At 41.6% G+C, this 27453-nt stretch overlaps 1 protein-coding gene and 1 pseudogene across 2 annotated transcripts in view; one reads left to right on the top strand and one right to left on the bottom strand.

Annotated features, from left to right (window-relative positions):
• Positions 1–27453, bottom strand: part of FGD4 (FYVE, RhoGEF and PH domain containing 4) — a 217521-nt gene that overhangs the window by 48916 nt on the left and 141152 nt on the right. For both annotated transcript variants that reach the window (XM_053661567.1, XM_053661568.1), the window contains 3 exons: positions 15348–15500; positions 5160–5343; positions 893–1400 (listed from right to left, as the gene is read on the bottom strand). In XM_053661567.1, coding sequence (XP_053517542.1) covers positions 893–1400; positions 5160–5343; positions 15348–15500 — 845 coding nt within the window. The remainder of the gene's footprint in view (positions 1–892; positions 1401–5159; positions 5344–15347; positions 15501–27453) is intronic.
• Positions 26098–26684, top strand: LOC119045115 (60S ribosomal protein L35a-like; annotated as a pseudogene).

The following is a 27453-nucleotide window of genomic DNA, read 5'->3' as shown; positions in this document are numbered from 1 at the left end:
CAGGTGAACTATGCTGATGAACTCTGTTCACATGCGGGCAGCAGTGCCACTCAGGCGGTTCACTGAACCACTGCCCTCTTCGGACAGGATGCCGACCTCCAGTGTGCCACAGACTCACCGCCCCTGGCATGTGACCATGGCTGCTGCATTCACGACATTCCAATATTGTGGCGTTTACGTTTGTGACTTCTTGCATCAGGGATACAACAGCGGCCCAGGAATGGGGGCACAAGGGGTCTGGGCTATTACTATTGTAATCTTGGAAAATCACTTCAGCTTTCTGGGACTCTTTCTGCTTTTGTAAATGAATTGCTGAACTTAACCGATTTTTAAAGAGCCTTGTAATTATCATATTGTGTATTAACTAGAACTTTTTTTAAAAAACTAGTATCCAAGAAAAAGTGATAGATATCTGCTGAATAATTTGTACTTCCACATTCACATCCTTACAAGAAACATTTACTAGTGTTTAAGTTAATCTTCCAAGTCTATTTATTTTACTAGATTAGAAATGTCTGAAAAGCAAAGATTGCATACTTTTCTCTTGCTTAGCCCATAATATTAGGGTTGGGGCCCTAACACCTAGAGCAGCAAAGAACATTTTCTTCCTATGTAAACAAAACCAATGTTTGTGGTTTTCCCATATCAAAGTCTTACACTGTTCTGACTCTTGAAATCACAACAGATCACCAGAACCCACAGAGAAGAAAAGATGGCCTATCCCCTCAAAAGAGCAGGTGAAACACTCAGTAGCAACTAGAGCCTGAAAACTGTTTAACTGGTGGCGAGGGTGGTCTGACTCATCCATTTCACAGGTGCCATGAAACGGTTTTAGAAAAGTCGGAGAATGATCAGGGCTCCCTCCTGCATGTGAGCTGGTCTCACGCTTTACCTTCGTCTCCTGGGGCTGATCCAGCCGTTCCGGTTCCAGCGGGCTGTCCCCATCCTCCCTCTCCTGCGCCTTGGCTTCAGTGTCTGCCTTTCCTTCTTCCAGGGGCAGGGCTGGGTCTGCACTTGGAGTCCTGCAGCTACTGTCGGAAGCCTCTGCATCACAGTCATTTGTTGTGGGTGAGGCTGGGCCTGTGGTGCTCTCGTCCCTTTCTCCATTCACTAAGCTCACACCAAGCAAGGGCTCGGAAGTCTGAATAGGCATGTCCGGGCCAGTGGCGGCCGCTTTATCCTCCTCACATTCCACCTGGTTTTGAGCCTCCGCCACACCGTTAGCCACACAAGTCTGTACACCCTGAGCTGGACCTGGATCATCTCCCTGCTTCTGTGGCGGGTGCTGGGAGAGGAGTTTGTGCTGAGGTGTGGTTGTCAACCCAAGCCTTCCAGGGGTTCTAGGAGCATTTGGGTTCATAGCAGACGTTTTCTTCAAATCGCTATAACTTGATAATGTGCTAAAAGATAAAAGAAAAAGGAAGTGTGAAAACATTAGCATGGATAAGCTCTAGAATAGAAAGAAGTTTATTCCAGCTGAAAGGGGATATTTAGGAAAGACATTCCCCGCCCCCCAATGGTTTTAGAAACACAGACAGGAATATTCCAGTGTTGTTTCCAGTCTCTCGTAATGCTACCCACACTCACACATTTAAATAGAGATGGCAGGCCCGAGCTTTATCTGTAAGGCCTGAAACATTTCCTTGAGCTGCTTATCAATACGGCTAGTTAGTAAAGACTTAAATAGGAGAAATACTGATATGTAACAAAACCATCTTTTCCCAAGATCTTTAATTCTTACCTTTCTAAAGACAATTATAGCGAGCCTTCAATTTATGAAGAGGTCAGAAACCGAAAGTTATTTTTGTCTGGAAGCGGCACAGACTGCCACAGCCTCCTGACTGACCTGCCCGCTTCCCCGCGCCATCCCTCCGGTCCAGTCCCTGCAAGTCGGCCACGGAGACCAGACTCTGTGAGGGCTCCCCGCACGCTGCACAGTGAGCCTGGCACCCTGACCACGGCCTCTGGCAGTCTGTATACTCTGCCAGTCCCGGCCTCGTTAGATTCCATCTCTCCTCACTCACAGTGCTCTCGTCGCGCCTGTCTCCTCGCTGCCCCCCACTCCCAATGAGCAAACACACACATCTAAGCATCTTGGAGCCATTGTTCTTTCTGCCCAGGACAAAGCTCCCCAAGACACTGGTGTGGCTTCCTCCCGCCATCACTCAGGTGGCCGCTCAGGTGTCACCTCCTGGATGGCTCTATCGATTACAACACACTCCACCACTAACTACCATTTTATTTTCATTGTCTTTAAAGCTCTTGTTTTTACTCGGCGTTCTATAGAACCACAATAGTGTGATGGAACCCAACTGCCAGCATATTACAGTGTGCCTATGGAAATATTTGTAAAGCATTTGAGTCTCGGATTCCGAGGAGGAAAACCCGAGAGGATTTTTCCAAGGAGGTTTACCCCAGAGGAATAAACCCCTGGGCTGCAATCTTGGAGAGGTCCCTATGACCTAATGAGAAACAAAGACATATTTAGGGAAATACCCTGTGAAGGGGCAGAATGTGCCCGCCTTGTTCTCTGCTCTATCCCCACTTCCCAGCACAGCACTTGCCATACGGAAAGCGCCCGACACCTACCCGATGAGTAACAAGTGGCTACGACTGTGACAATGAGCGTGGCACTAATTCAATGCCAGCAGCTAACATTTGTTAAGTGCCAGAACCACCCCAGCCCTTCACAATGATTATCCTGTTTCACCCTCATTATATTTCCAAAATAGAGACCCCATAGGTCCATGCTTGAATCTTATACAACGTGGCAATGTCACACAGCTAACAAATGAGAAAGCCAGAGTTCAAGCTGTGAAGTCTGACGCTAAATCCCGTGGTCTGAACCCCACAGTTTACTACACACACGGGAACATGAAGGAGGGAGTGAGGAGCAGGAGAGCAACTGCACACAAACGCGGGAAGGCAACCGAGGGCTCCCATCCTCCCCTGCACAGGAAGAGGGCGCAGGGTGGAGGGAGGTGGCGAGAGGCACAGCCGCAAGGGTCCAGGGCAATGCTGGGGTGTGTGTCACTGTCTCCCCTCACTCCGGGTTTTTCTTGTCATCCTATGTGGTAACTCACAGCCTGTGAATCCCCATCCATCCCACACACAGCTAGTTTAAGCTACAACAAGTGGGCTATAACCTGAGAGCTACACTGTAGGCACATGGACATCACTCATCAGGAAGCACAAACTTCCCATTCCAGCCCTATAGACCCAACCCAGCACTAACCCTTCATATATCTTTAGGGTCAGTTTCTACTGAGAACACCTCACTACGAACATGTGATTATTTTTTATATTGGCAGTGGATGCAGCCGCAAGTAACAGCCCTTCACCAGGTTTGCCAAAATGTTCACATAACATCCTATCTTCACTTAGAATGGGCTTTTTTTTTTCTTAAAATTCTTATTTATTTATTTTTCAGACTGAGGGGAGGGAAGGGAGAAATAGAGGAAGAGAAACATCAGTGTGTGGTTGTGTCTCATGCATCCCCTGCTGAGGGCCTGGCCCTGACTGGGAATCAAACCAGAGATCCCTTGGTTTGGTTTGCAGACCAGCACTCAATCCACTGAGCCACACCAGCCAGAGCAGAACAAGTTTTCTTAAAATGTCATAAATTATAGCATATGTCTCCTTAGATCCAACAGCTTTACATCAAAATATGACTTTGAATCTGTGAAGCCTGAAAAAGTAAAAAAAAAAACCAAACTGCTATTGTTAAGTTGGAACACTGCACACCTTTGTGTACAGGGAGGACTGCAAAGAGAGGGTTAGCATATGTGTGAGGTCTAGAGGACTTGGCCTTTGAAGGAATTCAGGTCGGGCATGCACTGGAAGCAGAGGCCAGGGCTCCCGTGCCCCTCATGTTACCCAGTCACTGGGCAGGGCCCTGGAAACCTGCAAAAGTGCGGGGTCGCTCAATGTGAGATTAAATCCACTTGTCCTGAGCAACAAAACAATTTTAGGTGTCATTAAATCAGTCTAGTAAAGACTGCTATCATTTAAGATGGCAAAGCTATTTAAAATCCTACTTCAGAGGGGGAGGTGTTGAAGTTTAAATATTCATGACTCAAGTTCCCACAATTGATTGGAAATGAAAATTAAAGACAAGCTTCTGAACTAATTCGCTCCAGAACTTGTTACTAAATATAGTCTCACTTTAAATGAGGGACACTGCAGTTCTGTACTTGGTCACAATTTCCAGAAAATTTTGAGAGCATTTTCAAGCTTTGACTCATTACATACATAACAATAAATCCTGCAAATAATGAAACTACCTAATGGGAAACCATTCCCAAATATTACACTGGAATTAATGGAAATAGTTAGCTACAAGGATCAGAATAAATTTATATATAGGCTGTTAAATTATATACAGACATTTGGTGACATAAAAATAATAAAATGCTTCTAATAAAATTTTTCAAAAATTCTATTTGTCAGTGATGGGAATTCTAAGAAAAAAACAACTGAGGATCATACAAATAGAAAAGCAACTTATATGAGTTTTTTTTTTATCTTTAAGTGAGAAATACACAGTATCTCACCTACCTTTTTGGAAACATTAGGACTAAAGAAATAAAAAACTGTACCAAATAAATGTAAGACTGAAATTTAACATGAATTTTGCTATTGTCAGTATCTCTTCACCACTCCTAGCATACAGTGTTAGGGAGTGGGGAGAGAGAAAACAGACACTGGACGGATATAGAAGACCCGCCTTAAATTAAGTGGGTCAGAAAGAAGCCCACGGAGATGGGACAGGCCCACGAGAGTCACATTCACAAACACACAAAGTGAGAAACAGGGACAGAGACAACCTCCTGCTTTTCCAGCCTAGGTCTCCAGGGGCCAGCACGGTGTGGCCCCCAGGACACACACAGGTACAGAGCAAACGACAGAGCGTATCTACAGATCTACACAGGACGCCATGTGCAGAAGGAGCTGGTGGCATAAGCACTACACACGGATAATGAACAGCAAACAACGATTTATATTAGGGAAGAGAAAATACTTTCAAAATTCACTCTTTCTAAAGCCTAAACTGATTGGAACATGTATGCTTGATTTAGAAAACTTAGGACTCTAGCATCTTTTCCAAGACCCGGCTTTCATCTCCCCTCTACCTTCTCCCATTGTGAATTAGCTCTTACCTGCCTCCTTCAAAGCGACTGATGAGATCTGATATCTTACTGGATTTTTCTTTTGAGACACAAGCAGCAGAGGCAGGTTTAACTTCCTCCATCCTGGGTGCTGCGCTAGACAAAGCTTTCTGCCTGGGGGCCTGGTGTATACTGGACAGAGATGGATTCTGCAGGTGTAATGGCTTTGGAGGCACTGTGGAAAAAGAATTAATAGTATCTCCTTAACAACAACAAAAATTCTGGTGTCCTGGTGATACAAATCTTCAGCATTATCAAACTTTTGTAATGAAGTGTGTCAACTTTGTAATGAGCCTTCACCGAGGGACCTACATCTACATTGGACACTTGCTTTGTGTCCTGTGGAAATTTTATCTCCAAGGTTCAGGTGGTCCTTTAATTTTAAATCACTTTGAACATGGTAATTATTAAACACCTAGGGGCCGACATAGGGCACGGCATTCCCACATCATTAGACATCACGTAGTAGTTGCTTATCTAATCAGAGAAAAATAAAGTGCTAAATTTGAAACTGATTCCTAGAGACACACTGCTTGCTGCAAAGCACATTTTTAACAACAGAGTGATAACAGATATACCAGAATCCAGACCTAGTAAGTTAAACATAAATGCTGACAAAACAACAAATAACAGTAATGTTGCAATGACTATAGCATCTTCCCATTTAACAAAATAACCTTATCACATCTGATCTTAGATAATTTTTTTACTTTCCAGTCCTCTGAGGGACCTACCACTACTCATCTCTGAATTCACGAAGGCTGAGAGAGGTTAAGTGATAGGTCTCAGGCAATGAGGCCAATCTGGACACCAGCCAGTGTCCAGACTCTGGCTCCTTCCATTATCAGCATTGCTCGTCATCATAAACCCAGCCAAGGGGGCCAGAGAAGTTCTGTTATTACTGCCTGCTACATTAATAGTTGGACTGCATCAACTTAGCACAGATCATCTGCTTACAATAATCCCTTCACTCAATTAATAGAAAAGGAAGAGATCATTTCCTGCAATGCTAATATCTACGGATATTCCCCTAACAGATGAGAAACTGTAGATAAGAAAATATACTAAACCATAAGAGCTAAATGTACATTCTGGATAAAAGATTGTAACATGTATGTTTTTCTATAACTAGTTTTTAACACATAAATAGAAGCCTATCCTTTAAAAAAAAAAAACAAAAAAACTGTCTCCTAACTTCATGTCTCCTCCTAATCACATGCCCCATTTCCCCCTAAGCTGTCTACCCTGCTTTTCACTCATCTTTTCTCTTGTATAAGCTCAGTTTACAGCTGGTTGCCTGATGCTCACTGGCCTAGATCTCATCATTTCTGTGCCAGTTGCCAATTGTTACAGAGAAAGAAAAAAATGTATATCACAGTAAGCTACAGGTATAACAATTCATCTCATTCCCTTCAAGACAAATGGGAAGAAAATCCCAATGGAAAAATGACATGCTTCTATTTATGAAAACAATATTATTTTCCAAAATATGCTTGGGGAGGGTTACTATAGCACCTATGAAGAAGGAGGGGGCTTCCCAGTAGGTTCTATAAGTGTGATACTTGTTCATCTTAAGCAACAATTTCCTGTATAAGACAAATATGTACCAACACAGCAAACCAGGACAAAATCCCACCAACAAAAAACAATAGTTTTAACATTTGGAGTAATTTCAACATTCATAACTAGAATATTCAAAAAGAAGAAAGTAAATATGTCCTCTAAATTCTTTAAATTTGCAAAAGTTGTTATAAAATAACTCATCCTAAATATTTCTTTATTATATGCCAGACACTGCAGATGCCTGAAATTTTCCAATACAGTTCCAGCCAGTCAGGTTCTCAGAGATGACCCCACCTTTCCCATCTCCATTGTGCCTGTCTCTTAAACTGCTTCCTAACAAAGTGTCCTTTCGCCCAAAGCGCTTGTCATTGTTATATGATTACTAATTAGTAGGAAGTAATATGAAATGACGGACCAGCAGTAAAATACGAAACACATTACAGACTCAGAGCTTTCTCCTCCTCAGGGCTGCAGCCCTGTAAGGGCGGGAGCGCGTCCGTTTCGATCACGACTGCACTCACAGTGACCGTGTGCGCAGTGCTTGTGGCACATCTGTGTCATGGAGGAGCTCGCGGTCCCAGGCAGCGACAGTCTAATGATGTGGATGAAGGTGGGCGTTGGGAGCACAGTTATTTTAGAAGGTACAGAGGAGGCGTCTATATTAGCAACGGGGAGATTCAAACGTGCTGAATATATACATTTAATTAATTAATATATTTATTTATTTATTTTAGACAGAGGAGAGGGGTGGGAAAGAAACATCAACATCAGAGAGAAACATTGGTTGCCACACGTACATGTCCCCACCAGGCACCGAAACTGCAACCCAGGCATGTGCCCTGACTGGGAATCAAACCGGCAACCTTTCACTTTGCCGGACAACCCCCAACCAAGTCAGCCACACAGGTTAGGGCATAAATACACACATTTTAAATAAAAGAGCACGAATGCTACAAAAATCTCAGGATGGCACATGAATGTCTAAATTGTCAGAAACACCATTTTAGAGGAGAATAATGCATTTACAAAAGATACAAAAAGTGAAAATAATTTCTCTCTCCCTCTCTCACACCATTTCTGATCTTTTTTACAGGCCGAAGGGTGTAAACATTTGAAATATTTTCTGAACCTCTCCCAGGTGTGCCATCTGCACCTCCAGTTCCTTATGACTTAAACCTAACTTCCTTCTTCCTTTGGTAGCCAAAGGATGCGAGCAGGAAAAATAGTGTTCCACCTCATTAATAATCACGGAAATGCTCATTAAACCCACAACATGATACCACTTCAGGCCCATCAGACTAGTAACTGAAAATTTTTAATCTGACAATACCAGGTGTCAGTGAGGCTATGAAGCAATGTGAAGTCTCATACACTTCGAAAGAAAATATAAATTAATACAATCATTAAGAACTCAATAGTCCCGGCCCTGGCTGGTGTAGTTCAGTGGATTGAGCACAGGCCTGCGAACCAGAGGATCGCGGTTCGGTTCCTGGTCAGGGCACGTGTCTGGGTTGCAGGCCAGTTCCCTGCAGGCCAGTTCCCAGCGGGGGATGCATGAGGGGCAACCATACATTGGTGTTTCTCTCCCTCTCTCCTTCTCCTCTAAAGATAGATAAATAAATTAATAAAAAAAAAAAAAAAGAACTCAACAGTCCCAAAATACCTATCTTAGAGAAATCTTACATCTTTACTGTACAGGTTTTTATTAATGTTTACTTTACCATTAACTAAAAAAATATTTATTGAACACCTATTAAGCTCCATGCACTTGATCCTATCCATGAGAGAAAGAAAAAACAAGAACCAAAAACCATGGTGAGTAAAGGATATGCCAGAAGGTGATAAGCAATAAGAGAAAAAAGGGGGCGGGCTTAAAAGGATAAGAGAGCAGGGATCTGGAGTGTAGAGGTGGGAGTTACACTGCAGTACCAAGGAGGGCCCGCACAGTGGGCCCCTCTGAGAAATCGCCTAAGACTTGATGAAGTCGAGGGAGTTACTTGAGGAAGGGCATTCCACTGCGTAAAGCAAAAGCTGGAGACCCGTGGGGCCGATGTGACGGGCCCCAAAGGAGCAAGCGCATGAGAGCAGGTATTGGGGTCAGAGGGAGGGCCTGATACTGCACAACCCTGCACAGACTTTGAAATGAGTGAAACAAGAAGTCACTGCAGAGCTCTGACCACAGAAGTGACATATGACAACTTCCAATGGCGTCCCTCTGGCTGCTGCGTTGAGACTGCGGGGGAGGCGGGGAGAAGAGATGGGAGGCAACTGTAAAGGTTCAGGCAAGAGATAATGGTGCTTAGGAGGAGACAGTCAGAAAGAGTTGGATCTGTTATATTCCAAAAGTTGGTTTCCTTATAGATTGAATGTAAGGTATGAGAGAAAAAGCAAGGGGTCAAGGATGACTCTCAGAATGACTGTGAGACCTTTGGCTTGAAAAACGGGAAGGATGAACTTGTCAACTGGCACATAAGTAGAGAATATTTTTATTGACTTTAGATAAAGAGGAAGGGGAGGGGGGAGAGGTGGAGGTGGGAGGGCGGAGGAGAGAGAGAGAGAGGAACATCAATGTGAGAGAGAAACATGGATTGGTTGCCTTCTGTACACACCCCACCCTGACTGGGGATTGAACTCATAACCCGGGTATGTGCCCTGACCAAGGATCAAACCCACAGCCCTTTGGTGCATGGGATGAAGCTCCAACCAACTGAGCCACTGGGCCAGGGCAAAGTACAGCAATTCTTGGAAGAAGAATCAATAACACAGTTTTGGGCATACTAAGTTTGAAATATCCAGACAACTATAAATAAAATGGAATCTATGACAGCCAAGTTTACAGACAGTAATAGAACAAAACAACTTAATTATTAAAATATTTCCAGCTGTGCAAAGTAATTACTACAAATGAAAGACACGAATTGCAGTTTAACTTTGGGGATGCCCACAACATTTTGATTATTTCAATTTTACTATGAAAAACAATAACTAAGTATCTTTAGTTTATAACTAAACAATATAAAGACTAGTGTCTTTATATTAAGGCACTATAAATTTATAACATTATACCTTAAAAAGTAAACATTCTACAAAGAATGTTTTACTTTAGAAGCAAATGAAATAGGTTTGAATACTTTACATGTACTTAAATATTTCAAACAATAATGTGGCTTTCTAAGGTCATGAAATATTCTCGAACATTTAGGTTTAATGATGGGGAAGTGACAATATATGGGTTTTATAAAAATAATTAAGTATGGAGAATATTGTGGATCAAAATTCTTAAGAGAAAATGAACTATGAGCTTTAATTTCTAAGAGTTTTTTTGAGTCATGTCTAACACAGCAGGAAATAGGCCAATGTTGAAAGTGGTGAGCCAGAGGAAAGACTTACATTTGAAGTTATTCTGTAATTTATTTGCTTGACTGGTAGGATCGGTATGAATTGAATAAACCATTGTTTTCCAAGGCCTTAGGGTGTTTTCCAAGGCTGGGGGAAAACAAGCCCTCACTATTGGCAGAGTCCATTTTTAAATCTACAGGCTCCAGATTAGATTCAAATGCAAGCTTATCTAATCTCAAATGTAAAATTTTGCCTTTTATCCTTTTAAAAACTGCAATTCTTTAAAAACATTTGCTTATTGGTAATTAATAAACATAAACCTGATGTTGTTCCAGACACACTGCTACATAGACTGCAGACACCAGCAATAAAGCTATTCAATATTGTTTCTACTTTTGAAAATCACCAAAATAAATTATAGCTATGATCTTATTAGCATTCCACAGGAGAAACAAACAAGCAAGACTTAATTTCGAGCTGTTTTTAGGATCTGGATGAGAGTTTCACAAACTATTGACATTTCAAGTTGAATAATTCTATGGGGCAGAAGTGTGGGGACTGGTGTGCCTTGTAGCCCCCTGAGCAGCAGCCAGCCTGTTTAGTAGAGGCCAGCAGCAACTCCCACAAGCGGTATCAAACAAAAAAGTCTCCAGACAATACCAATGGGGGGATTGTCCCCAAGTGAGAACCTCTGATCTATACTAAGAGTCTTTAATTAAGTTAAATTGGCATAATGGATCTGGAAGCCTCAGCAGCCTCATCATCATTCATAACTTGTAAGGGATTTGCAACATAGTGAAACCACAGGTGTCAGTGTGACACAAAGGATCCGGCCAGATCGCTGGGGAGACAGAAGGGATCCCTGCAGCCTGGGCTGCAAGCCTTGGATCCTCCGAAGGAGGGATTGCAAGAAACAAAACCACAGGTAGAGAGTAAAACAAACCATAATCGCAGGCTGATGGGTGAAGGTGAAAGCCCTGCTCAGAGGTCAGGGGGAGGTGCAGACCTGCCAGCCAAGCCTGGATTGGCTGGGAAGCGAAAGCTCCGGGAACTCATGGAACTTTGGGGGCCAAAGATTTCAACGGAGGAAGGGCAGAGATGGGGTGGGTTTTTTTTTTTAGCCCCTTCTGCTGCCCCTCACTTGCCCAGTCAGGGTTTGGCTCATACCAAAGGTGAGTCCCATACTGGGCCTTGTGCCCTGATGGTGGCCCGCAGGACATTGGCACAGGTTCCGGACTGTGCCCTGTCTCATTCTGAGATCAGCGCACAGACACTTGGTCCAGAAAGCTCACCAGCCCCAGGGGCACAAGCAGCCTTGGGCACAGGGCTCCATCCACAGCCTGCTGCAGTGGCCTGGCAGTGGCACCAGCTGCAGGAGAGGAAAGAAACTGCAGTGAGGCAATGGTGGCCCCATAAGCGCACACTCCCAGAAAGAAGCCTGAAGCTGGAGTGCATTTGCCTAAAACCTTGGGCCCCAGAAAGACGGATAAAGATGGAGCGGGTTTCTGGACACGGGCTCTGGTTCTGGGGGTGGCTGGGGGTTCTTTCTGTGTGTTGTGGAAGAGACTGGCCTAGAGAGTCATGGAGTTGCCCGCTTCTCCAAATTGGGCTACATTTTAATGAAGACCTTTTTCCTTCCCCACCAATCTGTTTTATGCTTGTGTTTGGCAGCAGGCAGCTGGATCACACCCGGCTTGGTAACAAATGTGATAATCCTTTCATCTGCACAGAAGTGCTCATTAGCATCCCTTTCTTTTCTGAGCCTTGGTCACCCAGATGTCCTAAAGGATTTGGAGAAATGGAAAGGGTGGAGAACACTGATTACTGATCAGTAAGTCAATAAGCAGTGCCCAGTCTAGCTGGCAGCTGGTCTCACAATACTAAGATACATCCTCGCTTCAGGGATGTTGGTCTCTATCTGACACACATTCTAGGCTGTAAACAAAAAACAGCAGAAGCAGAGAAAGTGGAAGAAACGTGATGAGGCAGGCATCCATTCAGCAAGCATCACTGCTGAAGACCTACTGTGCAGTGTCTTAGGCACGAGCACGCAATACTGCAAAAGGCAGGGGAACATTCACCGTGCATGAGTAAACTCCCACGGAGTAAACTCCTGCACCTCTGGAGCAGGTCAGATTGTAATGAATGAGGGGGAAAAGTAGGGATGGGGAAACACGAAATGTCAGAGTTGAGGGTGGGGTTAAAATTTTAACTTGGTGGTGGGGGCGTGTGCTGGGAACAGCCAAAGAAAGTGAGAATATTTTTAAAAAGAAGTATAAAGACTTTATGTAGTTTACTGAGTACAGTCATTAACAGTGTAACAACATTTTGGTCAATGAAGGACCAAATATACGACTGTGGTTCCTTTTAAGATTATAATGGTGCCCTGACTGGTGTGGCCCAGTGGGTGGGGCCATCACCCCGCAAACTCAGAGGCTGCCAGTTTGATTCCTGGTGGTGGCATATGCAAGAGGCAACCAACTGATGTTTCTCTTGCATATTGATGTTTCCCTCTCTCTCCTTCTGTCTTCCTTTCCCTTTCTCTAAAAAATAAACAAAATCTTTGTTTAAAAAAGATGATAATGGAGCTGAAAAATTCACATTGTCTAGTGACTGTAGCCATCCTAGGTGATGCTTGGTGTAAACAAACCTGCACTGTGGGTTGTATGAAGCACAGCACATGCAATTATGTATAGTACATAATGCTTGGTATTACAATAAATAACTTTATTATAATGTAAGGTAATATAAACCACTGTTAATAATATAACAACTGTTACTGGTTTATATACTTATGATACTTTTTATCATTATGTTGAGTTACACTCTTCTTACTCATAAAAAGATTGCTGTAAAACAGTATGCCATAGAACAACAACAGCAGAAGAAAAGACCAGTGTGTCATGTTATGCTGCAGGCTCCTGTTTGCCATGTCTCTTCACTATCATTTTCCCTTGTGCCTGATTTACTCTTGTGCTGCTTTGTACAGTAACATGCTTGCTGTACAGGCCTCAGCCTAGAAGCAATAGGCCTGGGTGTGCAGTGGGCTAGACCGTCTAGGTTTGTGTAATGTTCTATAATGTGTGCAAAACAATGACATCACCTAATGATGCATTTCTCAGAATGTATCCACATCTTACGCAGCACATGACTGTATCTGGAGTTAGATAACATTGTATATATTAACACTCATTTGAGGTAGGAAGTAAATATGTATGTATGTATGTATGTATATATGTATTTTTTTAATCGTCTCAATCTTCTGTCTTGCTTACATACATTTTATTGTTTCTTTTTTTTAAATTGTTATTCAGGTACAATTGCTTCCATTTTCCTGCCACCACTTTCTTCCACCCCACCCTCAACCCTCCCCCCTTCGGCTTTGTCCATGGGTCCTTTGTACGTCCTTTATACTGTTCCTTGACAATCCTTTCTCTTCTCTCCCCTTACCTCCCTTCTGGCTATTGTCAGTTTGTTCTTTATTTCAGTGCCTCTGGTTGTATTTTGCTTGCTTGTTTGTTTTGTTGATTAGATTCCACTTACAGGTGAGATCATATAGTATATGTATTTAAGTAGTAACACCTTGACTTTCATATAACTACAAATAGCAAAAACAAGGTTAAATGTTGTCTCCCTAAAGGATATGACTATTTCAGCACACAGTAGCTCAGGAAGGACACTGCTATAATTTATCTCAGTGAACCATGAAAAACAATGAAGTAATGCAACGATGCTTCCAAAAAAGGCTTTATAAATAATGAAATTTTTGCTTTGATCTGGGCAATTATATAAAATTAAATTATAGTCACTTTTTATATTCTTACCCCATTTAATCTTTGTCAGCTCAGGTTCAGTAAGCAAGATGGAATTTTATACTTTGCAAATAAATGGTTTAATTAAATCATGGTCAAAAATTTTTATGTTCAACCTGGCTGGTGTAGCTCAGTGGATTGAGCACAGGCCTGCGAACCACACGATCGCGGTTCGATTCCCAGTCAGGGCACGTGCTTGGGTTGCAGGCCGGTTCCCTGCAGGCCAGTCCCCAGCAGGGGATGCACAAAAGGCAACCATACATTGATGTTTCTCTCCCTCTTTCCTTCTCCCCTTCCCCTCTAAAGATAAATAAATAAAATCTTAAAAAAAAATTTTATGTTCATATTCATGTCAATGTTGCAAGGATGAGTATAGCCAAAAGAAATGGTTATAAGCAGGCTATTCATTTGAATCACCAATTTTTTAACTTGCTTTATAGCCATACTGCATACCACCACCAATAGGAAGAGTAGTGAAAACAAAAGAAACATATTCCATAATTTGGGAGACTCTATTTTAAATCCTACTTAAGGGCCTCTTTCAGAAGTCCTTAAAACATAAGAACTTTAAAGAATACCATCAGCTCTTTCACAATGCATTCTCTGTAACACTTTTTTTCTTTGCAAGAACATGAAAGAGACCAAAGTAAATACAAAATAAACCACATAGAAATAGATTTTTCCAAAGAATAGTAATTTTACAAATGCCCAGTTTGTTTCTTGGCTGAATGTTGATCGTTCAGTGTAAATAAAAATCTATTAGAAAGAAATTATACATTAGACCACAGTGGAATTTACCTTTATATTACATCATCAAAGTTATAATTTTGTGCTTCTCAAAATCAATACCCAGTTCAGTAGAAATTTATTTATAAACAGAAATGGTCACTGAACAAGTTCACCATTGTAACTGTTTTACCACTTGTCAGCTACTCCATTCTTGAACTATTTATATTTCATTTCTATGGATGACTTTACCAAGAAGGCTTTTCAAGCCCAGGTTCCTTAACATTGTAAAATCACCTTCTCACTAAGCGCGTTAAGTACTGTTTCAGAAGGGTCTGTTCCACAGATCCTCTGACATCTAGCAAATTGTAACGACTGTTGACAGCACTTCTAAACACATTCCTCTGCTACTCACTTATTATGCAAATGGTAAGTTAGGCCCTGCACTAAGTCGGGCATAATGCATGAACAGACCACAGGCCCGTGAAGGGGACATGTACACAATTCCTGAAGCATGCAAAGAACCATGACAGACAAATGTATAAAGTGTTTTAGGCCCACAGCAAATACCCAACTGTGTGAGAAGGCTCACGGAATGACTTTTCGCCTGAAAAAATAAGTGCACCCAGCGCCTCCCATTTATAAGTTAAAACTCTTCCTTAGTGGTCATCATTCTTCTGGGTCGCCTTCACTAATGAACAAAGTACCCAACCTGTTCAAAGAACCCTGATCAGCATACCTTGTGGCTTTGGACTTGCAGCTGAGTGTTTTGCTGGAGTTTTTCCATTTATTCCCTGAGCCTCTTCATCAGATACATTCTGATCAATGAGCGTGCTTGTGCTGCTTTTCACAGAGAGTGGAACTATGGTGATCTTTGGACAGGTACTGCTGCCTGAAAGAGTTCAAAAAGCAAGGGCAGGTAAATGCAGAGGCAGATCATAACTATGTCTCATGGCTTAAATTTCTTCTGACCCCATACGACAAAAACAATCCCAGTTATAAGACTAAGCATAGAAACACTTTTCCCATGTGTGCTGGCCTTGAAAAATTCGAGTTTTCCGGAGAAAGATCTCATTCCAGGTGCTTGAGAAACCTCATAATGCATACTGACAGAGACTGCTGTGCACACGTGTGCGCACCCCCCCCTTCCCTTGCAGGGCCACGAGAAGGGCATAATGCAGCTGCCATGATGCAGACGAAGCAGACTAAGAGGAGGACCAGAGGGCCCCAGCACTAATCTGGTGAAAGCATTCCTTTCCAGAGTCCAGTCCGACTCAAAAGAACAGAGCAGAAAAGCACCAACCTGACAGCTGATCTATGAGGAGAACAGTGAGAATGGCTCCATTAGAAACCGACAGCTTACTCAACACACACCCCTCTGACTCACCAGCTTACTCAGACTCCAAATTAGCATATAGCATAAATACCCATGTTTTCTCCTCCAAAAAGGGATGGTGAGATTATATAGATGATACTGTCTCGTATTTACAACTCAAAACTCCCAAATATACTTTAAAACACTGAAATACATCATGAGAATGCATAAAAATAGATATGTTTTTAGAAGTTAAATACTGAACTTAAAGAGACTTGTAAAGAAATCATATGGCAATGTTTTATCTTTATAGTCATATTAAATTTCCCTTTCTTCTAGTTGACATGGTCATATTATTGGACACTGCTTAGGAGAGAATAAATTTCTACCGGGGAACTGACCATCACTAAATAAAAGTATGCCATTTAAGAAACTGTGATTGGTTATGAAACAGAGTTTCATTTTTACAGAATCCAAGTATCTACAAAAAGAAAACTATTAGGGATAAAAAGCATTATTAATCGAAACAAGAAAAGCTAATAAAACCCAATGAACTCTCTATTGAACAAGAAAAAAACCTTTTTATTTCAATTGATTGTTAAATAGTATTGATTAAAAACCTCACTACTGCTTTCTTGTTTCTGCTTCCTTTGAAATTTATCTTGGTAAAACAGATTTTAGAAGATATTAGGAGATCCAAGCATTGTTGGAGAAGTTCCGAGAAACCCAAGCCTGAAACACACACACTAAGTTTCCATCAGACGTCCCACTGAAGCAGGCTGCCAGCTGGATTAAGCGTTCTTTAGCCAAATGTGACAAAGGCCTTGAATGAGCAATTTGGGGGAACTCATTTCACAGCATATTACTAAAATTGTGAACAAAAGAAATAAAAGCTCAAATGCTTAAATGTGTGTTTTATCTACCTTCTCAGAAAAACTATGTGAAGTAGGCAAAATATATCCCTGAAATCAGCAGCATATCATCCAGCTGGTTAGTTTAGTTAGCCTTTGAGGGGCTGGAGGATGTGTGTTCCACAGTGATCCCAAGAATGTGGTGGTAACCCCGCAGGCCACCTGCTGGGGTCTCGTGAAGGCTGGCCTGGCGCAGAGACAGGGAAAAACCACGGCCCAACTGGAAAGCAGAGGCAGAAACAGTAATGTGGCGGAAAAAAGAAAAGTGAGACTCTGTGAAACTGAGAATGTAGCTTTAGAGACAATTTATAGCAACGAAACGATGTGAAAAGTAAGCAGCTAATGGGTTAAATAAGAAAACAAATTAAATTGAATCTCAAAAACCAGATAGTCACTTTTAGTGTTAAAAGATGAAAGTACTCTAAAATTAGCCTATTTAGAAACAAAACGTGTTAAATCATTTAAATTGAAAAGTAGGTACTTAATTTGTAGTTAACAAATTTTGAGGTAACAATGAGTTTTGTAAGTGTCATATTTGTTGGAGACTATCTCACATGAATGTGCTGAAAAGCCTGCAGTAAGAGATGAACTATAAATTCCATTTTCTTATAAATCCATTAAACTCATAAATATGAAATCTTTTGCTCATACAATAAATCCATAGCCAGAAACTTAAGGAGATTACTATTTAACATCGGTCTCCAAACTATCACAAGGTGTGAAAATATGGTAAAAGACAGAAAACATGTTATTTTTTAAAATTTTAGACTTTAGTTTTATTTTAAGAGATCATGTTCATTTTCTTCTGTAAAAAAATCAAAAGCTATCCTTCTACCCATTTGGTCAGATTATTTATTCTCTAGCTGTTGAAGTATTAAATAATGACATTTTCTATTCTCAATCGTTAATAATATTATATTCATTATACTTGAGATTATTTAGCTTTCTAATGGGAAAAAAATCCAAACATAAATTATTATACTATTTACCTATTAGTTCTGCAGCACAATTTTAGTAAAAAAGAAAAGTTTTACTGATAATTGGACAATCTATCTGATGTTGGAAGAGAAACAGTAAGAATGATTGATTATAAAGAGGCCAGTTTTGCAAGTCAAGAGCTATGATCTTCGATCCACTGCTCAAGCCACTTACATATCTGATTGATGTTGTCCCCCTAGAGATCTGGTTTGTTGCTGGGCAGCTGATGCACTCACTGTATCTCCCTTGCAGAATGCTCATGCTTCTTCAAAAAGAACTTGAAAAGTTTCACACTGAACATCACCTTTTAGTTTCTTCTCATTATAAACCCTTTGTTTCAAGTCTTTTGTATAATGCTGTTATCTGCTTTCAGCACAAAAGCTACATGACACCAGAGTTCATGGAAGAAATCACAACTGTGTTAATCCACAAGAATTCCACCTTCAGTCATTTAGTTTTCTAACTCATCCACTACTCTTATCTTCATCTAAAAATGGGACAGCCATACTCTTCATCATAACCATCATCCATCTGCCCTTCTTGGGCTAAATCATCTACACTAACATATTTCAGTTCTGACCTTGATGCAAGTTGTTTGCCTAGCGTGGTTTTTCCAACCCCTGGTGTACTGACTGGTGAGCAGGATGTTTATTTGCAACGTGGCCCTCAACAGGATGGCTCTAGAAAACACAGTCTTTAAAAAAAAATTTAAAACAATGACGAATATGCAACAGAGACCACATGTGGCTGCAAAGCCAAAAATATTTCCTATCTTGTCCTATACAAGAAAGACCAAAAATATTTCCTATCTTGCCATTTTCTTGACAAGAAAGTCACCTGCCCACACAAGATAATGAAGTTTACCTAACAGCAGCACCATTTCATTAAATACTTTATCTTCTAACATCTTGGATACTAGCAATAAAAAGTAAAACTCCTTTTTGCTTGTTTATAACTGACTCAGCCTACTCATATTTGGAGAAGGTCCTTATTTGGATGCCAGTTGCATAACAGATAATTGAAACAGAAATTGTAACCAGATGGTCCATCCATTCAAGAAAATTTTTATTAACTATAGACACTTTTGGGTTCCAATTTACCAAAGAGAACCAGAAGGAATGATTAAACTGTTATCTAGGGCACAGATATAACTAGTCACATTATATTAGCATGCAGGAGGGATCTGATTTGAATACTCTTTGTTCTCTCTGAATGATTAGTAAGCTTTTTTATACACTAGCCCTAACCATTTTGAACCCCTCTGTCTTCAGGATACTCACTTAAGCCTTCTGAATCTTATTTCCTATAAGGAATATCTAGACATATGATAACTTCAGGGGCTTCTCAGATATTCTCAATTCATCCAGAATCATCTTCGACTGTATAAGGCTTCCTATTCCAACAGAAGACATTGTTCCCATGGTCTTTCATTTATGTCTTCTTTTGGAGGATGCTTATGAGTGGCAGATAATACCTCTGATGGCTTTAAGGTGACTTTGTCTCCAACACTTTGTGTTGGGCTGTTGTGTTTTGCCAAATCATCCTTGAATGGCTCTTTTACATTTTAAGGTTGGACTTACTTTTGGGCCATCCATTCCAAAGCAAGGTCCACTCAGTTCTCTGATTCTTCAGGTCTAATCTCTTGCCATTGGTACCCAAGACCTCAGATCACATCTTTTATGGCCTTGCCATGGCCAGGTCTATACTGCCTCATCCATCCATAGCATCTGTCTCCCAACTGCACCAAGTCTCTGGTTCAAAAGATCTCAATGGGCTCTACCCCTCTGGGCAAAAGGATCTCTTGGATTTAAGAGGGCAGAAGTACTTTTTTAGGGGAGACAATCTTTTCCAGAGTACATTGTCCAGCAGTAAAGAGAGACCTTAAAAAACAAAACAACTGTATTTTGAAATAATTTTAGATTTACAGAAGAGTTACACCCAGTTCCTAATCTTAGCATCTTACGAAGCCATGGCACATTTATCAATACTAAGTATGTAATATTGGTACAGCACTAAACCACAGATTTCATTTGGATTTCACCAACTTTTCCATAATCATCCTTTTTTCTGTTTCAGGATCCTATCCAAGATATCATGTTGCATTTAGTTTTCATTTTGTCTCTTGCTGCACTACAATCTGTCAGTTACTCAGTCTTTGCCGCTCTTGCATGACTTCGGCGCTTCTGAAGGTCGGGCGCTTTGCACAGTCTCCCTCTCAAGAGGCACGTACAAACAATGGAATATCATTCAGCCTCAAAAAGGAGTGATTTTCTGATGAATACTACAACATAGTTGACCTCTAGACTATTATGCTAAATGAAAGAAACCAATTAAAGAACACAAATACTGTATAATTCCACTTATATGAAGAACACAGAGTAGTCAAAGTCAGAGACAGAAAGCAAAATGGTGGCTGCCAGGGACTGAGGGGCCGTGAGAATGGGAAGTCATTGTTTAACGGGCCGAGTTTCACCTCCGCAAGAGTTTCAACTGTAAGATGGGGTGATGGTGGTCATGGTACCCCAACAATGCAAATGCACTCAATGCCAATGAACTATACACTTAAAACAGTCAAGATAGTAATTTTTACTATGCATTTTAATATAATTTAAAGACATCTATAATTATAACAATATCTCTTGCTTAATGAAAAAAAGTCAAGAAATATTACTACGTTCAATTGTCTACTTAGCATCTTTACTAGTATGTGTATGAGCTCACAGTCAACATACCTACATGTGACTCTCTCATCTGCCAACTCTCACTCAAGAACTAACAGCCTTTATGGTCTCCTCCATCAAGTCAATGGCAACTTCCTCTGGGCTTAGGGCAATGAGACTGGGAGCATCCTCCAGTCCTCTCCTTTTCTCTCACCCTCCATATCCTATTTGTCAAGGTTTTTTGTGTAAGCCCAAGCTGGGTAGCTTAACTGGTTAGACAGTGTCCTGAAATGACAAGGTTGCAGATTCACTCCCCAGTAAGGGCACATATAAGAATCAACCCATGAATACATAAATAAGTGGAACAGTAAATTGATGTTTCTCTCTCAAATCAATTTTTTAAAAAAAGAAATTCTGTTGACTCTACAATCTACCACCACCACCTTCATTGCTACGATTTTCATTTAAATAACCATAATCCTTAAGTAGATTTCACCCAGACCCTCCACCTGGTCTCCCTGCTCCTGCTCCTGTCTCCACTACTGTCTGTATTTTCAACTGGACTGGAGAAATCCTTTTTATAAAATTCTCCAATGGCTCCATGTTATACTCAGAGTGAAATCTCTGAGTATGATATGGTACAGGCTCCGTACTATCTGGTCCTAGTCCCCACACCACAGACCTCCGAGCTGGCACTGCACCCCTTTGCTCACTCCACGCGGTCCCACTGGTTTCCTTGCTCTTCCTCAAACAGGCCAAGTGCATTAGGGCCTTTGTTCTAGCTGTTGTCAATATGAGCTAGCCCGACAACTACAGTGTGTTTTATGGTTTATTTTTTCCCAAGCACATGTCACCTCCTAACAAACTACATGATATTTTGTTTGTTGTTTATTGACTGTCTCCTCTCGTTACAATGTAAGCTCTGGGAAAACAATGATCTTTGTTTTCTGATGTACCTCAGGGGCATCACTTATCACAAAGTAGATGCTCAATAAATAATTGTTGAACAAATGAATTCTAGAGGCCTTAGGCAAGTTCCCCTTCACCCACTTTCTTAGCTTCCATCTCATGAGAGATATTTTCCAAAGTCCAACAATAAGGAAATGTGTAACTATTTTAGTACACAAATTTAAAACATTTCCATTCTAATCTGAATTTCAAAACATTCAACGTTATTTCTGTACAAACTATAAATATCTAGGAAAAAAAGTTGTATTCAAGTGATCTTCCTTATAAACCAGATTCCTAAACCTTGGGAGTTGTGAATCCATGTTTCTCCTGATAAAAATGGCAGCAGCCAAAAATTTCTGCAACTGACTAAAATGTTTCTGTTTGTTATAATCCATAATTGTCTTTACAGTTACTAGCATTACTAACTGAAAAGCACTAAATAAAGGCTGCCAATGTTTTAGATGCATTACTTGAGGCTACCTAAAATTATAGAATGTTATACTGGCAAGAAAAGCTGGTTGCTGGAAGGCCTTAAAGTTCAAAAGCAATGTGAATTCAAAATAAGTCTTAAAGGCAGACAAGTATGAATATTCAATATTTTTAAAGTTCCACAGCTGTATGACAGCAAAAAAATGTGTAAAAAGGCAATTATTATACTGTTCTTAAGCAAATGTAGCAATGTATGTATAAAAGGAGATAAAACAAATGTACAGGCTCCAAATACACAAAAATAAGTTTTGTCTTAAAGCTAGAAATATTTAGCCCTGGCCAGGTAGCTCGGTTAGTTAGAGTACTGTCCCAATATGCCAAGGTTGAGGGTTTGGTCTCAGTCAGAACACAGGTAAGAAGCAACCGATGAATGCATAAATAAGTGGAACGACAAACTGATGTTTCTCTCTCTCTCTTTCTCTGCCTTCTCTCTCCCTTCCTCTCTCTCTCTAAAATCAATAAGTTAAAAACAAAACAAAACCCCAAACACCAAGAGCCCTGGCCAGGTGGTTCAGCTGGCTGGAGCAGCATCCTGTGCGTCGACAGGTTGTTCGCTTGATCCCCAGCTTTGATCCTCGGCTAGGGTGCCAACAGAGGGCAGCTGATCGCTGTCTCTCACATAATGTTTCTCTGTCTCTCTCCCTCCCTTCCCCTCTCTCGAAAATCAATGAAACATACCCTTGCGTGAAGATGTAATAAAGAAAAAATGCTATTGTTTGTGGTTCAGACAACAGGGGGCAGGGGGCGGGGGAGGACTGACTGTGGGGGAGGGTGGGCAAGGCAGGGGAGAGCAATGTGGGAAACCCGGGGACAACTGTAACTGAACAACAACAAAAAATTAAAAACAAAGGACAAAAGAATTCCATTAGGTAAACTGAACTGAAACGCCTTTCATGAAGCTTGTCAAAAGTCGAGTTTTGAGTTGGCGCTCACAGGTGGCCAGAGAGCCTGTCATGTTGGAGACGACACTAGGAATGTAGACTCAGGGGTCTGAATCCCTGCTCCTCACTTTCAGGGTCACCCCTTGTTAGGTACCACGAGTTCCTGCACAGGAAGTGTTGAAAGTGCACACTCCATAATGACATTGGGTTGCTGCTGGGCATGGCTTGGGTGGTATGGTCTGCTGGGTGATGGTTTGGTGTCACTTTAGAGATGAAAGTCCCTTCAGAATCTCTGTGTTCGGAAAGGAGGTGGAGGTAGCTAGCCCATCCCCAACCATGCATGGACGCAGGTTCCCGTTTTGGCTATAATCAACTAAGAATGTTGGTCAAGATCACAGAAAGCTCTTGCTATTTAAAGCACAAAAATTACTCTGTAACTGCAGCCATGACTAGAGCGGAAGGGGGGGCAGTGCAAAGAAAAACCACAATCAATGACATGTGCTCCTTTTTGCTTCCTCGCAAAGGGTGGTTCTGGTTGACAACTTCTTGAGTTGCAGAAGGTTCATAGCCTGCTGTGCTTCATCTGATACATTCTTTCTAATTTATAACATCCATTTCTGGGTTTATCCAAACACCCAAGTTACTACCATGCTGGTCATGAGAAAGGTCCTTCAGAAACTGCCCATCTAGACAATCAAGTGACTGCCAAGTTTGAAGCTATCACACTTTTTGTCAGAGCCTAAGATTCACTACAGTTTTAAGATTTGATAGTCATGAATAACCACAAAGATCTCTAAGTACCTTACTGTGTAGATGGACCTGATAACTAATGTTCGATTTCCCCATAGGATCATCTGGATCAAAGGGCAGCTCAGGTGCTTTATGCCCATGCACACCTACACAGCTTTCCTGGATCCCAGAAGCATGCGCCCCGGCTGTTTCCATGCCAACTGCACAAGTTATTGTCTACTATGAAGCCCCAAATATACCCTTACTGCACTTCAAACATTTTTCAGGGTGCCTCAGTCATATATCTATCATATAAATCCTGGCTTCTCCATTTACTAGCTGGGCGTTGACTTACTTTGACTACACTTCAACTTCCTCATCTATAAATAAGCATCCATAGGATTCATAACAGTACCCTCCCACATAAGGGTGTTGTGAAGATTATGATTGAACTGATGCCAGTGAGAGCACTACTGTAGCAGCAGGCCCAAGGCAGATGCTACAGAACAATTTGCTACCATTGTTATTTGTATGACAACAGCAGTACAGTGGGTCAGGGGACCAGATACCTAGTCTGTCTTCCTTCCAGACTCCCGAGGTCCATTACTCTTTGCCTCCTGTCTGCTTATATATTTTCCCCACTAGTATCTAAATTTGGATTGACTACCTGCCTTACTTTCTCAGTACCTGACATTTTGTCTACCACCCAATCCCTCCACTTTCAGGGATTCCCAATAGATCATTTTGGGTAAATTTTGAGCAAATAATGACTCTTTTGCAAATTAATACCATAATTAATTACTTACAAGTGTATGGCCTGGTACGGCAATGATAGCTCTCTTACTCACTAAAGATAACAACACTGTTAGTAATGATGAAATGATGTCTGATATTTGGAGAATTTACTGAAGATAATTTTAACCCCAGATGATTTCATCACATCGTTTACTCTGTACCATGATTGTAACTGTGTGTCCTGAACCCATAAATGTTTTCTGCATTTTTTCTTCATTTGACATTTAGTTGATATTAATCACAACTGCTGTTTGGACAACGAATCATTTTCTGAAAAGCACAATTAAATATGTTTATGACCACTTACACAAACTCAGTGTTTAGTTTTAATAGCTCTTGTCTTTATGCCTCCAAAGTACAAACTGTTCTGTGGGCACTGAGAATATCTAGCAAATCAACTGTGGAGAGTAATAAAACCTACCAAATGTCTAATTTATTCCACTCTTTGTTTCTTCTTTTTGTTCCTACTTAAATGTATTGACTGATAGCTCCCTAATTAGAAGTGCCACGTGCTCTGCTAATTACTGAGGACAGGAGGACAAATAAGACATAAGCCTCACCCTCATGTAATTCACAGTTTAAAGGGGGAAAGAGCCGCGCAATTCCACAGATATCTGGAACCCCTGCTGCCCCCGCCCCTTGCTAACCATGGTTAGGAAACAGCTGCACCAGCCCATGAGTAGGGTAAGACCCTGCACCATGGCCAGGGGTGAGGGTGGAGAGGAGGAATGGCTGTGGGACGCCCTGAGGAGACAGACAATAGGAAGAGGGATGGCTGAGGAAGGAGGAACTTACAGGAAGAATGGATGATCCTTGTTTTGGCTGCTGCCTAATGTGACATGGAAACAAGTGCCTGTCACTTTAAGTAAGAATACAAGCACAGATTTCTGTGCTTTAAGTTTCAGGAGCCCATGAGACTGTCAGAATGAACAGTCTTCCCTCACATTCACCAGGCTCCACCACCCATAAACACTCCATTGCCTCATTTTTCAATCCCATTTCAAGGGAGGGGAGAAAAAGCCTATTTGTCTGAGGAAGGGCCCATGGTACAGAGGCTCTGACCCAGTCTTTTAGTTTATTTGGGGGCTCAGGAATTACATGTTAAATCACTTGTCCATTCTATAAGGACTAATATCCTTCACTTTATTAACAGCAGTAACAAATATCAGCTAAGTGCTTAGGCTAGAGGGAGAAAAAGGGCCTGGAGAACACTTCTGGGGTGCCTGATGGTTCTTTCAGGACCACGCAGGATCTGGAGCAGGTCACCAAAACGCCCATGCCACGTGCCCTAGGGCTTTTTCCCCAAACCGTGTGCCGTGAAACACCACTCTAGCAACAGGATCCTTCATCTGTCCCGCCTGCCTCCCCCACCCCCACCCCCACCAGCCACAATTCTATACGACATCTTTGTGACCTGCCAAATTTACAGCCTGACCCTCTGTGTCCAGGACGCCAATGGGCACAGTAGAGGCTTTAAAAAGCCCTAAGTAGAAAAACTCGCTTAACTTCGAATGCAGTGTGTTCCAGGACACCTTTCCATCATATTTTATGTACAAGTAAACATCCCGTGGAGCTAGTGCGTCTTGAAACACATTTGGGGAAAAGTTGCCCCCAGAGACCTCTTCCCGCTTCCTGTCAGCCATGGCCTTGGTGATTTCCCACACTTTCCCATGTTCATTACTGGCACCTGCTCCTGACTTCCCAATAATCATCTTGGCCTCCCTCATGACCCCAACTCTGAAATTAAGAACCCAAACTCTAACCTGCCCTCGGCTGCTGAATGGGAGCCAGCTGCCCCCAGCTTCAAGGCCATACAATCCTACGGGGAGCTGACCATAAAAACCCACTGGGGTAGGCGCTTCAACTCTGCTCATGGAGGCTAAAGCTGGAGGAGCCCTCAGCTTAAAAAAATGAGCTGAGCTTTTTCACCATCTTGAACCCTGTGCTGCCTGCCAGGAACAGAACTTCTGCAACAACAAATATATCTGGAAGGCTGTGGTCCAAGGCCATGTTTGCTGGCTATAAACGGGGTCTGTGGAACCAGAGGGAGCACACACAGCTCTTCTTAAAATCAAAGGTATTTATGCTCGAGATGAAACGGAATTCTGTCTAGGAAAGAGATGTGCTTATGTGTACAAAGCGATGAACAACACAGTGACTCCTGGTGGTAAACCAAATAAAACCAGAGTAATCTGGGGAACGGTAACTCGTGCTCATGGAAACAGTGGCGTGGTTCACGCTAAATTCCAACGCAACCTTCCTGCTGAGGCCATTGGACACAGAATCCATGTAATGCTGTACCCCTCCAGGATTTAAACTTACTGATAAATAATAACCCTGACTGTGTGGCTCGGTTGGGGGCCCTCTGGCAAATCAAAGGATTCCAGGTTGGGGGACATGGCTGGGTTGCAGGTTCAGTCCCTGGTCAAGATGCAAAGGGGAGCCACCTAATGAATGTTTCACTCCCATGTCTATGGTTCTCATCTTTTTCTCCTTCTCCCCTCTCAAATAAGTAAATAAAATCTATTTTAAAGAGTAAATTAGAAAAAAACATGAGCTGAAATGTCATTCTGTAATTCCGCCAGTCCACTTTCTCTCCATCCTCTTTGCCCTGCTCCTCCTCTCAGCCGAAACACCCAGAGCCTAGAGCACCTGGAGGCTTGCAACTTAGACACAGGAAAACCCACAAAGGGACTTTTGCTTAAAGTGGTCACGAAATAGAATGTAAAGTATTATAATACTTAGAAATGCAGAGATTAGTCATATATAGTACTCCGGCAGTTTTATGTCATTGAAACAAGTACCATAAGCTTGTATGTATTTGCTCCATTTTATCAAAGACTCCACATACAAGCATTACAGTGATCTTAAATCCACATGAACTGAAATATTGTTTTTAGAAACTAAACATACTCCGAATGGAAAAGCACATCACTGGGCTTTCATTCTGTAGTCAAAACAGACACAACTGTTGCTTTGCTCTGTGACCTCCCTGTGGGTTTAAACACCAAGATCAGTCAAAACACTTCATTGGATAAGAAGCTTAACTTCTTTCTGAAGGCTTATAATCCATATATTAATGGAGTATTGGAACAGGCTAGACCCCCTGAGAAAACGAACTAGTTTTCAAAATGGA

Source organism: Artibeus jamaicensis, unplaced genomic scaffold (assembly GCF_021234435.1).
Source record: "Artibeus jamaicensis isolate MK-2021 breed Jamaican fruit bat unplaced genomic scaffold, CSHL_Jam_final contig_233, whole genome shotgun sequence".
Taxonomy (NCBI): Eukaryota; Metazoa; Chordata; class Mammalia; order Chiroptera; family Phyllostomidae; genus Artibeus; species Artibeus jamaicensis.
This window is presented reverse-complemented; position numbering and strand designations above follow the sequence as displayed.